Source organism: Rhinoraja longicauda, chromosome 16 (genome assembly GCF_053455715.1).
Source record: "Rhinoraja longicauda isolate Sanriku21f chromosome 16, sRhiLon1.1, whole genome shotgun sequence".
Classification (NCBI taxonomy): domain Eukaryota; kingdom Metazoa; phylum Chordata; class Chondrichthyes; order Rajiformes; family Arhynchobatidae; genus Rhinoraja; species Rhinoraja longicauda.
The window spans coordinates 6916271-6930163 of record NC_135968.1 but is presented as its reverse complement, the minus strand read 5'-3'; the positions used below and the strand labels follow the sequence as shown (position 1 = coordinate 6930163).

The window sequence follows — 13893 nt, the reverse complement described above, 5'->3', positions numbered from 1 at the left end:
ATGTAGTCCAAGGGAGAGGGTGTCAAGGATGTAGTCCAAAGGGAAAGTGGGTCAAGGGAGAGTGGGTCAAGGGAGAGTGTGTCAAGGATGTAGTCCAAGGGAGAGTGGGTCAAGGGAGAGTGGGTCAAGGATGTAGTCCAAGGGAGAGTGGGTCAAGGGAGAGTGGGTCAAGGGAGAGTGGGTCAAGGGAGAGTGGGTCACGGATGTAGTCCAAGGGAGAGTGGGTCAAGGATGTAGACCAAGGGAGAGTGGGTCAAGGATGTAGACCAAGGGAGAGAAGGTCTAGAAAGAGAGGGTCAAGGAAGCGTGGATCATGGATGTGGGTCAAGGGAGAGTGGGTCAAGGGAGAGTGGGTCACGGATGTAGTCCAAGGGAGAGGGGATCAAGGGAGAGTGGGTCAGGGGAGAGTGGGTCAAGGATGTAGTGCAAGGGAGAGTGGATCAAGGGAGAGTGGATCAAGGGAGAGGGGGGTCAAGGGAGAGGGGGGTCAAGGGAGAGTGGGTCAAGGATGTAGTCCAAGGAAGAGAAGGTCAAGGAAGAGAGGGTCTAGAAAGAGAGGGTCCAGGAAGAGTGGATCAAGGAAGAGAGGGTCAAGGGAGTGGTCCAAGGAAGAGGTCAAGGAAGAGTGGATACAATAGACAATAGGTGCAGGAGGAGGCCATTCGGCCCTTCGAGCCAGCACCGCCATTCAATGGCTGATCATTCTCAATCAGTACCCCGTTCCTCAAGTAGTCCAAGGAAGGTGGGTCAAGGAAGAGTGGGTCAAGGGAGAGGAGGTCTAGAAAGAGAGGGTCAAGGGAGTGGTCCAAGGAAGAGAAGGTCAAGGATCAAGGATGTAGTCGAAGGAAGAGTGGGCCAAGGAAGGGTAGGTCAAGGAAGGGTGGGTCAAGGGAGAGATGATCAAGGATGTGGGCCAAGGAAGAGAGGATTAAAGAAGAGTGGGCCAAGGACGGGTTGGCAAGGATGGGTTATCAGGGAAGAGTGGGCCAAGGGAGAGAGGATCAAGGAAGAGTTGGGCACAAGGAAACAAAGTGCTGGAGTAACTCAACAGGTCAGGTAGCAACTCTGGAGAACATGGATAGGTGATGTTTCGGGTTGAGATCCTTCTTCAGACCCGGTCTGACCAGAGCAGAATAAGACCTTTCGGCCCATCATGAATATGCTTAACACAAACTGTGTAAAGGGCGGCCACGGTGGTGCAGTGGTGGAGTTGCTGCCTTACAGCGCTTGCAGCGCCAGAGTCCCGGGTTCGATCCCGACCACGGGCACTGTCTGTACGGAGTTTGTATGTTCTGCCCATGACCGCGTGGGTTTTCTCCGAGATATTCATTTTTTTCACACACTCCAAAGACGTACGGGTTTGTAGGTTAATTGGTTTGGTGTATGTGTAAATAGTCCCTAGTGTGTGTGTGTAGGATAGTATTAATGTGCGGGGCGATCGCTGGTTGGTGTGGACTTCGATGGGCCGAAGGGCCTGTTTCCACGCTGTATCTCTAAAACTAAAAACGAAAACAAACCAGTACACCGATCAGCCAAAACATTATGACCACTGACAGGTGAAGTGAATAACATTGATTATCTTGTTACAATGGCACCTGTCAAGGGGTGGGATATATTGGGCAGCAAGCGAACAGTCAGTTCTTGAAGTTGATGTGTTGGATGCAGGAGAACTGGGCAGGAGTAAAGACCTGAGCGACTTTGACAAGGGCCAAATTGTTGTGGCCAGACGACTGGGTCAGAGCATTTCTCAAACGGCAAGGCTTGTGGGGTGCTGCTGAAGGATCTGCTGCTAATGGTTTGGTGCCAGATACCACAGGGTCTTATAGAGTCCGTGCCTCGGCGGGTCGGCGCTGTTTTGGCGGCACGCGGAGGACCAATAGCATATTAGGCAGGTGGCCATAACGTTTTGGCTCATCGGTGTATAACTCAAATGAAAAGAATGTAAAAATAGCTTCAAACAAAATGGACCACGTGGCTGATATTAAGAAGACAATTTCCTGTGGTCGGTGTTTGCTATTTTAGCCCATTGTGTGTGGTGATGACTCAGATGGTGTTGGTCACAACCAGTGAGTTCCATGGACCCTATCAGAAATGATATGAAGATATGTTCTCAGTGTTATCAGTCTACCGGTCTGATATAGCCAGAGAACCATTAGCCCTATTGATTTGTTTGGGGACATTAGCTTTTGCTGGCAAGGCTGGGATATCTAATTATGCTTATAACGATGATGACAGATAGAATCATACAACAAGGAAACAGGATGCCCTGTTTACCTTCGATAAACAGCGTGGAAACAGTTCCCTCGGCCCACCGGGTCCTTGAACCGCCAGCGATCGCCCGCACACTAGTTCTACCTTGCACACTTGGGGCAATGTGCAGCAGCCAATTGACTTGCAAACCTGCACCACCTTGGAGCGTGGGGGGAAACCGGGGCACCTGGGAAAAAACCCACGCGGTCACTGGGAGAACGTACAAACTCTGTGCGGGCAGCACCCGTAGTCAGGATCGAACCCGGCTCTCTGGCACTGTAAAGGCAGCAGCTCTACCACCTCCTCACTGAGCCACCCCTTAATGTTAACCCAAACAAGTCCCATTTGCTCGTGTTTGACCCATATCTATATACTAAAACTCTCGTTTGTTTGTTTGTTGGTATGTTCCTGAACTACCGGCAAAACGGTACACGATAGCGCGACAAATTTAGGCCCACCTTACTCACCGTCATCCCTTTGGTGCTAATGGAAGAAGTTTCATAGAAATCAGTGTTATATTTTTAACACTGTGTTTTTAACACTTTTAAATCAGTGTTATATTTTTTAAGTTATTCACATTTTAAAGTTTAAATCTGTCACCTGGGGAGGGAGGGGGGAGGGTGGGAGGGGGGAGGGTGGGATAGGGGAGGAGGATAAGGGGGGTTGAGAGGGATGGAGTGGAGGGGGGAGGGTGGGATAGGGGAGGATGGGGGGGTTGAGAGGGATGGAGGGAGGGAGGGGGGGAGGGAGGGAGGGAGGGAGGGAGGGAGGGAGGGAGGGAGGGAGGGAGGGAGGGAGGGAGGGAGGGAGGGGAGGAGGAGAGGAGGAGGAGGAGGAGGAGGAGGAGGAGGAGGAGGAGGAGGAGGAGGAGGAGGAGGGAGGGAGGGAGGGAGGGAGGAGCAGCAGAGGGTGCTGCACCCATGCAGGAGAGGTTTGGGCCCAACGGGTCCACTTGGTCTAGTATTCCTCTAAACCTTGCCCGTTCCAATGTGCTTTAAATGTTGTTATTTTGCCTGCCTCAATTACTTCCTCTGGCAGCTCTTTTCATACGCACAACACCCTCTGTGTGGAAAACGTTGCCCCTCAGCTTCCTAATAAATCTTTCCCCTCTCACGTTGAACCGATGCCCTCTAACTCTTGATTCCCCTGTGCCCGGTGAAAGGCTCTGTGCATTCACCCTATCTATAAGAGAGAATTGCAACGCTGAGGGGGCCCTGCCGCTGTGGACTGGGAATGCAGAGGGTCCCTGTCACCATTTATTCCGAGCAGCTCCGTCACAGAGGACTGTGCGATTTACGGACTGTTATTAACTAGGTTAATTCCCGGAATGGCGGGACTGTCCTATGTTGAAAGACTGGAGCGACTAGGCTTGTATACACTGGAATTTAGAAGGATGAGAGGAGATCTTATCGAAACGTATAAGATTATTAAGGGGTTGGACACGTTAGAGGCAGGAAACATGTTCCCAATGTTGGGGGAGTTCAGAACAAAGGGCCACAGTTTAAGAATAAGGGGTAGGCCATTTAGAACGGAGATGAGGAAAAACTTTCAGTCAGAGAGTTGTGAATCTGTGGAATTCTTTGCCTCAGAAGGCAGTGGAGGCCAATTCTCTGAATGCATTCAAGAGAGAGCTGGATAGAGCTCTTAAGGATAGCGGAGTCAGTGGGTACGGGGAGAAGGCAGGAACGGGGTACTGATTGAGAATGATCAGCCATGATCGCATTGAATGGCGGTGCTGGCTCGAAGGGCCGAATGGCCTCCTGCTGCACCTATTGTCTATTGTCTATTGTTCCCAGGGACGCATTCAGGGACCGACACCGAGCGCTGCTGGAAAAGTCATCAACTCGGTGAAAGATGCTCTTTGGTCTCGCCGAGCTTTGGTGACCTCCCAGCGGAGTGAGCTGTCCATCGGGGAATGTTGCTGACTGGGCCCGCTGCAGACTGCAGGAGTACGTGCTGAGGGACGCACTGAAGCTCGGTGCAGCCAACGCCAAGGCTCTGTGGGGGAGGGAGGGCCACAGTCTAGGGGCCTTCCGCTGCTGGACATGGGGGGGAGGCAGGGTGTGGGGGAGAGAGACGCCCGCTCAAAATAAGGGAAGGGATTCCACGCCAGTGGGCCACATGAGTGGCACGGGTGGGGGGTAATTTTGTCTTATTGGTGTATTGAATGTGTGTTTAGCCTCCGAGAATGTCGGATGGGGAATTTTCGGAAGGAGCGTGTTTTGTCTATGTTTTGTTTCTCGAATAAAGTATATTTTCGAATTAAAAGAAGGAGGCCGTTACCGAGGCGCCGCCATCTCGATGCCTCCCGGATCGCCAGAGGCGTGAAGTGGGGAGTCGACCGCGGTGAAGCCTCGCGGGATGACCCACGGTCGATGAGAGCGTGGAGGACTGCCGTGGAGGGGGTGGGGGAGGGGGGAAGAACAATGGAGGATCCGGCGTGGGGGGGGGGGGGGGGGAGCAAAAGGAGGAGCCGGCGTGGGGGGGGGGGGAAGAACAATGGAGGATCCGGCGTGGGGTGGGGGGGGGGGGAGAACCAAAGGCGGAGCCGGCGTGGGGGGGGGGGGGGGGGAGAATCAAAGGAGGAGCCGGCGTGGGGGGGGGGGGAACAAAAGGAGGAGCCGGCGTGCTTTGTAACTTTGTCAGTGACGTAGGTGGCTGCAAGTTGTATACATTGGGTAGGCAGGCAAAGGATTTCACTGGGCCTTGTCACATGTGACAATAAAGTATTCCATTTATTCACAAAATGCTGGAGTAACTCAGTAGGTCAGGCAGCATTGTAACTCAGCAGGTCAATAGTCATTTATTTGTCACACACACATAAATGTGCAGTGAAATGAAAAATTACCCGCAGTTCAACAGTAAGACCAATAAGAATAATCAATAAAAATGCAATAACACATACAATCATAAACTAACACCAAAGGCAGCAATGTAACTCAGTAGGTCAGGCAGCATTGTAACTCAGCAGGTATTCACAAAATGCTGGAGTAACTCAGCAGGTCAGGCAGCTTCTCAGGAGAGAAAGAATGGGTGACGTTTCGGGTCGAGACCCTCAGTCTGAAGAAGGGTCTCGACCCGAAACGTCACCCATTCCTTCTCTCCTGAGATGCTGCCTGACCTGCTGAGTTACTCCAGCGTTTTGTGAATAAACACCTTTGATTTGTACCAGCATCTGCAGTTATTTTCTTACACTGTTGTAGCTCAGCAGGTCAGGCAGCATTTTTAACTCAGTAGATCAGGCAGCATTGTAACGCAGCAGGTATTTTGTTTTTGGGCTGAGGACTCCTTCCCATGGAAAAAGACTCGGAGGCGGAGGCGACGGAAGAAGAGCTCCACATCACGGCGGACGCGGGACTCGTTGATGTTGGGGTTGGAGGGGAACAAAGGTGAGGCCTCTGCTGAGGACAGACCGTTCGGTGTCTGAAAGGGGGAGGTCAGGAGGGATGGTGAAACATAGAAACATAGAAACATAGAAAATAGGTGCAGGAGTAGGCCATTCGGCCCTTCGAGCCTGCACCGCCATTCAATATGATCATGGCTGATCATTCAGCTCAGTAGCCTGTACCTGCCTTCTCTCCATACCCCCTGATCCCTTTAGCAAAAAGGGCCACATCTAACTCCCTCTTAAATATAGCCAATGAACTGGCCTCAACTACCTTCTGTGGCAGAGAATTCCACAGACTCACCACTCTCTGTGTGAAGAAATGTTTTCTCATCTCGGTCCTAAAAGACTTCCCCCTTATCCTTAAGCTGTGACCCCTGGTTCTGGACTCCCCCAACATCGGGAACAATCTTCCTGCATCTAGCCTCTCCAACCCCTTAAGAATTTTATATGTTTCTGTAAGATCCCCCCTCTGTCTTCTAAATTCCAGCGAGTACAAGCCCAGTCTATCTAGTCTTTCCTCATATGTAAGTCCCGCCATCCCAGGGATCAATCTGGTGAACCTTCTCTGTACTCCCTCTAAGGCAAGAACGTCTTTCCTCAGGTTAGGAGACCAAAACTGCACACAATACTCCAGGTGCGGTCTCACCAAGGCCCTGTACAACTGCAGCAGAACCTCCCTGCTCCTAAACTCAAATCCTCTTGTTATGAATGCCAACATACCATTCGCTTTCTTCACTGCCTGCTGCACCTGCATGCTTGCTTTCAATGACGGGTGCACCATGACACCCAGGTCACGTTGCATCTCCCCTTCTCCCAATCGGTCACCATTCAGGTAATACTCTGCTTTCCTGTTCTTGCCGCCAAAGTGGATAACCTCACATTTATCCACATTATATTGCATCTGCCATGCATTTGCCCACTCGCCTAATCTATCCAAGTCACTCTGCAGCCTCCTAGCATCCTCCTCGCAGCTAACACTGCCACCCAGCTTCGTGTCATCCGCAAACTTAGAGATGTTGCATTCAATTCCCTCGTCCAAATCATTAATATACACTGTAAATAACTGGGGTCCCAGCACTGAGCCTTGCGGTACCCCACTAGTCACTGCCTGCCATTCCGAAAAGGACCCGTTTATTCCTACTCTTTGCTTCCTGTCCGCCAACCAATTTTCTATCCACCTCAACACTGAACCCTCAATACCGTGTGCTTTAAGTTTGTACACCAATCTCCTATGTGGGACCTTGTCGAAAGCCTTCTGAAAGTCCAGATATAACACATCGACTGGTTCTCCCTTATCCACTCTACTAGTTACATCCTCGAAAAATTCTATAAGATTCGTCAGACATGATTTGCCTTTGGTAAATCCATGCTGACTTTGTCCGATGATTTCACCACTTTCCAAATGTAATGCTATCACATCTTTAATAACTGACTCTAGCATTTTCCCCACTACCGATGTTAGGCTAACTGGTCTATAATTCCCTGTTTTCTCTCTCCCTCCCTTTTTAAAAAGTGGGATTACATTAGCTACCCTCCAGTCCTCAGGAACTACTCCAGAATCTAAAGAGTTTTGAAAAATTATCACTAATGCATCCACTATTTCTGAGGCTACTTCCTTAAGCACTCTGGGATGCAGCCTATCTGGCCCTGGGGATTTATCTGCCTTTAATCCGTTTAATTTACCTAACACCACTTCCCGACTAACCTGGATTTCCCTCAGTTCCTCCATCTCTTTAGACCCCCGGTCCCCCGCTATTTCCGGCAGACGGTTTATGTCTTCCTTAGTGAAGACAGAACCAAAGTATTTGTTCAATTGGTCTGCCATCTCCTTGTTCCCTATGATCAATTCACCTGTTTCCGACTGCAAGGGACCTACATTTGCCTTAACTAATCTTTTTATCTTGACATATCTATAAAAGCTTTTGCAGTCTGTTTTTATGTTCCTTGCCATTTTTCCCCCTCATAATCTATTTTCCCTTTCCTAATTAAGCCCTTTGTCCTCCTCTGCTGGACTCTGAATTTCTCCCAGTCCTCTGGTATGCTACTTTTTCTGGCTAATCTGTACGCTTCATCTTTTGTTTTAATACTATCCTTGATTTCCCTTGTTAGCCACGGATGCACTACCTCTCCTGGTTTGTTCTTTTGCCAAACTGGGATGAACAATTGTTGTAGTTGATCCATGCGACCTTTAAATGCCTTCCTTTGCATGTCCACCGTCAACCCCTTCAGCATCAATCGCCAGTCTATCTTGGACAATTCACGCCTCATACCCTCACCCGGCAATGGTGGGGGTTGGGGTCGGATGGAGGCAGGGGGGCAGGCGGAGGTGGAGGGGGTGTACGGTGAGGGGGTGTACGGTGAGGGGGTGGTGGGCTGACAGAGCAGAGAGGGGGGGGGGGGCGGGGGGCATGAGGACCGATGTGGGGAGTAGTTAGGGTTGCCTGGCTAGAGGGGGAAGGGGGAGACCCCGTGGAAACCTTGCTGTGGTTATAAAGAAACCATTGGATTGAATTGAACTGACTATTTTATTGTCACATGTGGCAGGTCACGGTGAAATTCTTTGCTTGCGAATTACAAAGTACCACCATAGTTACACACTAGTGCACAGTGGGGCTGGGTATGGGGTGCGTAGGAAGGAACTGCAGATGCTGGTTTAAACCAAACATACTAGAGGAGCAAGATGAATCACTCCATCGAAATCCCTTGTACTGAAGTGTAGTACGCAAAGGAGCAAAACCCACCCTTCGCTCTGCCTCTCGCAGTGTAATCAGTGTTTTGGGGGAACAGTATGTGTGATGATTCCCGGACACGTTAGAGGCAGGAAACATGTTCCCAATGTTGGGGGAGTCCAGAACAAGGGGCCACAGTTTAAGAATAAGGGGTAGGCCATTTAGAACGGAGATGAGGAAAAACTGTTTCAGTCAGAGAGTTGTGAATCTGTGGAATTCTCTGCCTCAGAAGGCAGTGGAGGCCAATTCTCTGAATGCATTCAAGAGAGAGCTAGATAGAGCTCTTAAGGATAGCGGAGTCAGGGGGTATGGGGAGAAGGCAGGAACGGGGTACTGATTGAGAATGATCAGCCATGATCACATTGAATGGCGGTGCTGGCTCGAAGGGCCAAATGGCCTCCTCCTGCACCTATTGTCTATTGTCTATGATACCATAAAAATGCAGAATATATCTCATCCATCAATTCACAGATTTATGTTATTTTTATTTTTTAATGTTTCTGCAAGTTTCTGCCTACTAAGTTGGCACCATGACATACTACGGTTTTTAGCGTCGAGTGGTCTATCTTGCTCTGCTCTATTATCTTTGGCTTAATCCGAAGCTAGACACAAAAAGCTGGAGTAACCCAGCGGGTCGGGCAGCATCGTTGGAGAAAAGGAATAGGTGATGTTTCGGGTGGAGACCCTTCCTCAGACAGTGTTATGTTCCATACAGATGTAATCTGCAGTTCCTTTGGTCTCCATACCATGGAGCTAAGCGATCCCATAATCTCTCGATCGAAGCAAAGCTCCGCTATCAACCACGTCCACTCATGAATGGTGAAAGGGCGGGTGGGCTGGGACTTTATTCCGTGGAGAGCAGGAATCTGAGGAGTCAGAGAGTCATACAGCGTGGAAACAGGCCCCTCAGCCCAACTTGCCCACGCCGACCAACATGTCCCATCTACACCAGTCCCACCAGCCTGCCACTATCCTAAACCTGTCCTGTCCATGTACCTGTCCTATCCATGGTTGGTCTCTCTGTGTGTGTGTGTGTGTGTGTGGGAAGGTGTGTGTGTGAAGGTGTGTGTGTGTGGGGAGAAAGATTGTGTATGTGTGTGTGTGTGGAGGTGTGTGTGTGGGGAGGTGTGTGTGTGGGGGGAGGTGTGTGTGTGTGGAGGTGTGTGTGTGGTGAGAGGTGTGTGTGTGTGTGGGGAGATGTGTGTAGGTGTGTGTGTGTGTGGAGGTGTGTGTGTGGGGAGAGGTGTGTGTGTGTGTGTGTGTGTGTGGGGAGAGGTGTGTGTGTGTGTGTGTGTGGGGAGGTGTGTGTGTGTGGGGAGGTGTGTGTGTGTGTGTGGAGTTGTGTGTGGGGACGTGTGTGTGTGGAGGTGTGTGTGTGTGTGTGTGGAGGTGTGTGTGTGTGGGGGGAGGTGTGTGGAGGTGTGTGTGTGTGGAGGTGTGTGTGTGTGTATGTGTGGGGAGGTGTGTGTGGGTGTGTGTGTGGGGAGATGTGTGTGTGTGTGTGGAGAGGTGTGTGTGTGGAGAGGTGTGTGTGGGGAGGTGTGTGTGTGTGTGGGGAGGTGTGTGTGTGTGGGGAGGTGTGTGTGTGTGTGGGGAAGTGTGTGTGTGTGTGGAGGTGTGTGTGTGTGTGTGTGTGTGTGGAGGTGTGTGTGTGTGGGGGGAGGTGTGTGGAGGTGTGTGGAGGTGTGTGTGTGTGGAGGTGTGTGTGTGTGTATGTGTGGGGAGGGGTGTGTGTGTGGGGAGGTGTGTGTGTGTGTGTGTGTGGAGAGGTGTGTGTGTGTGTGGATAGGTGTGTGTGGGGAGATGTGTGTGTGTGTGGGGAGGTGTGTGTGTGTGGGGAGGTGTGTGTGTGTGGGGAGGTGTGTGTGTGTGTGGGGAGGTGTGTGTGTGTGTGTGGAGTTGTGTGTGGGGACGTGTGTGTGTGGAGATGTGTGTGTGTGTGTGTGTGTGTGTGTGGAGGTGTGTGGAGGTGTGTGTGTGTGTGGAGGTGTGTGTGTGGGGAGGTGTGTGTGTGTGTGTGTGTGTGTGGGGAGGTAGGTGTGTGTGTGTGTGTGGAAGTGTGTGTGTGTGTGTGTGTGTGTGTGTGTGGGGAGGTGTGTGTGTGGAGGTGTGTGTGTGTGGGGAGGTGTGTGTGTGTGGGGGGAGGTGTGTGTGTGCGGGGGGAGGTGTGTGTGTGCGGGGGGAGGTGTGTGTGTGTGTGTGTGTGTGTTTGTGTGGAGGTGTGTGTGTGGGGAGTTGTGTGTGTGTGGGGAGTTGTGTGTGTGTGGGGAGGTGTGTGTGTAGGTGTGTGTGTTGGTGTGTGTGTGTGTGGAGGTGTGTGTGTGGGGAGGTGTGTGTGTGTGTGTGGGGAGGTGTGTGTAGGTGTGTGTGTGTGGGGAGGTGTGTGTGTGGGGAGGTGTGTGTGGGGAGGTGTGTGTGTGTGTGGGGAGGTGTGTGTGTGGGGAGGTGTGTGTGTGTGGGGAGGTGTGTGTGTGTGTGGGGAGGTGTGTGTGTGTGTGGGGAGGTGTGTGTGTGTGTGTGTGGGGAGGTGTGTGTGTGTGTGGGGAGGTGTGTGTGTGGGGAGGTGTGTGTGTGTGTGGGGAGGTGTGTGTGTGTGTGTGTGTGTGTGTGTGTGTGTGTGGGGAGGTGTGTGTGTGTGTGGGGAGAGGTGTGTGTGGGGAGTTGTGTGTGTGGGGAGGTGTGTGTGTGTGTGGGGAGGTGTGTGGGTGTGGGGAGAGAGGTGTGTGTGTGTGTGGGGAGAGGTGTGTGTGTGTGTGGGGAGGTGTGTGTAGGTGTGTGTGTGTGTGGTGTGTGTGTGTGTGTGTGTGGGTAGGTGTGTGTGTGGGGAGGTGTGTGTGTGTGTGGGGAGGTGTGTGTGTGTGTGTGTGTGTGGAGGTAGGTGTGTGTGGGGAGGTGTGTGTGTGTGTGGGGAAGTGTGTGTGTGGAGATGTGTGTGTGGGGAGGTGTGTGTGGGTGGGGAGGTGTGGGTGGGGAGGTGTGTGTGGGGAGGTGTGTGTGGGGAGGTGTGTGTGGGGAGGTGTGTGTGGGGAGGTGTGTGTGGGTGGGGAGGTGTGTGTGGGGAAGTGTGTGTGTGGAGATGTGTGTGTGGGGAGGTGTGTGTGTGTGTGGAGGTGTGTGTGTGTGGGGAGGTGTGTGTGTGTGGGGAGGTGTGTGTGTGTGGGGAGGTGTGTGTGTGTGGGGAGGTGTGTGTGGGGAGGTGTGTGTGTGTGTGGGGAGGTGTGTGTGTGTGTGGGGAGGTGTGTGTGTGTGGGGAGGTGTGTGTGGAGGGGGAGGGGTGTGGGGAGAGCGGGTTGTTCCGCCACACTACACACGGCGTTGCAAGTCCACACACACACACAGCTCCATCCCCGCAGTTGAGCGGCGCCGCTGTCAGTGGAGCCGGTGTTGTTGGAGCCGGTGTTAGTGGGGACCCGGTGTTGCAGGAGCCGGTGCCCGCGGGTTGGGTCGGATGCAGCTGCCGGGACAGTCGGCTCGTTGTTCCCAGTGAAGCGGTACAGCGGTCCCGGACTCCACGTCCCCCGGCAGCCGGGGTCTGTTTGCCGGGATAGCGGACTGGGAGATTGGGGGAACTCGGATGGAGAACTAGAGTGGTCCCAGGGGCCGGGATAGTGGGTTAGAGTGGTCCCAGGGGCCGGGATAGCGGGCTAGAGTGGTCCCAGGGGCCGGGATAGTGGGCTAGAGTGGTCCCAGGGGCCGGGATAGCGGACTAGAGTGGTCCCAGGGGCCGGGATAGCGGGCTAGAGTGGTCCCAGGGGCCGGGATAGCGGACTAGAGTGGTCCCAGGGGCCGGGATAGCGGGCTAGAGTGGTCCCAGGGGCCGGGATAGTGGGTTAGAGTGGTCCCAGGGGCCGGGATAGCGGACTAGAGTGGTCCCAGGGGCCGGGATAGCGGACTAGAGTGGTCCCAGGGGCCGGGATAGTGGGCTAGAGTGGTCCCAGGGGCCGGGATAGCGGGTTAGAGTGGTCCCAGGGGCCGGGATAGCGGGTTAGAGTGGTCCCAGGGGCCGGGATAGCGGGCTGAGCGGTCCCAGGAACAGCGGGCTGGGAGTTCCCCGCAAAGCTCCTCAGCGACCGGGAGAGCGGGCGATGGGAGAAGGTGAGTCACAGATTGATACAGTCTGGAAACAGGCCCTTCGGCCCATCCTGCCCGCACCGGCCAACAATGTCTCCGCTGCCCGCGTTTGGCCCATATCCCTCCGAACCTGTCCTATCCCTGTACCTGCCTAACTGTTTCTTAAACGACGGGATAGTCCCAGCCTCAACTGCCTCCTCTGGCAGCTTGTTCCACACACCCACCACCCTCTGTGTGAAAAAGTCACTCCTCGGATTCCTATTAAATCTGACAATAGACAATAGGTGCAGGAGTAGGCCATTCGGCCCTTCGAGCCAGCACCGCCATTCAATGTGATCATGGCTGATCATTCTCAATCAGTACCCCATTCCTGCCTTCTCCCCATATCCCCTGACTCCGCTATCCTTAAGAGCTCTATCTCTTGAATGCATTCAGAGAATTGGTCTCCACTGCCTTCTGAGGCAGAGAATTCCACAGATTCACAACTCTCTGACTGAAAAAGTTTTTCCTCGTCTCAGTTCTAAATGGCCTACCCCTTATTCTTAAACTGTGGCCCCTTGTTCTGGACTCCCCCAACATTGGGAACATGTTTCCTGCCTCTAACGTGTCTAACCCCTTAACAATCTTATACGTTTCGATAAGATCCCCTCTCGTCCTTCTAAATTCCAGTGTATACAAGCCTAGTCGCTCCAGTCTTTCAACGTATGACAGTCCCGCCATTCCGGGAATTAATCTGGTAAACCTACGCTACGCCCTCTTCCCCTTCACCTCAAACCGGTGTCCTCTGTTCCTCGATTCCCCTACTCTGGGCTTGAGACTCTGTGCGTCGACCGGATCCATTCTTCTCATGATTTTTGTACACCTCTATAAGATCACCCCTCATCCTCCTGCGCTCCAAGGAATAGAGTCCCAGCCCGCTTAACCTCTAGCTCGCACCCTCTAGTCCTGGCAACATTAATAGTCAATAGTCATTTATTTGTCACATACACATAAGTGTGCAGTGAAATGAAACATTACCCGCAGTTCAACAATAAGACCAATAAGAATAATCAATAAAAATGCAATAACACATACAATCATAAACTAACACCAAACAAAAGAAACATCCATCACAGTGGGTCTCCTCCAGTCACCTCCTCACTGTGATGGAAGGCCACAATGTCTTTTCTCTTCCCCTGCCATAGTCTCCCACGGTCAGGCTGTTGGAGTTGCCACGTCGGGGCGGTCGTGGCTCCTGGTAAAGCTTCTCTATTCCCTTTCCAGCTTGACGACATCTTTCCGAACACACCATGGTCCTCGATCCCCCTGCTCCGGGCAAGAGACCGTTCCTCCCACCGTTCCACCCAGCCTCTGTGAGACCGCGTCTCTGAGGGCCGAAACCAGGCGATAACCGAGGCAAGGCAGCGTGACCGTGGGCGAGAGGAGGAGAGGGCGTGGTCCGGCGAGCCCCGTCGG

The 13893-nt window shown here is 52.6% G+C and overlaps 1 protein-coding gene across 1 annotated transcript in view; it reads right to left on the bottom strand.

Moving 5' to 3' along the window:
- Positions 1-13729, bottom strand: part of tspan15 (tetraspanin 15) — a 61515-nt gene extending 47786 nt beyond the window's left edge. Inside the window, exons 1-2 of the mRNA XM_078412698.1 lie at positions 13654-13729; positions 11705-11899 (exon numbers count right to left, since the gene is read on the bottom strand). Of these exons, the coding sequence (XP_078268824.1) occupies positions 11705-11899; positions 13654-13729 (271 nt within the window). The remainder of the gene's footprint in view (positions 1-11704; positions 11900-13653) is intronic.
- Between the last annotated feature and the right edge of the window lie 164 nt (positions 13730-13893).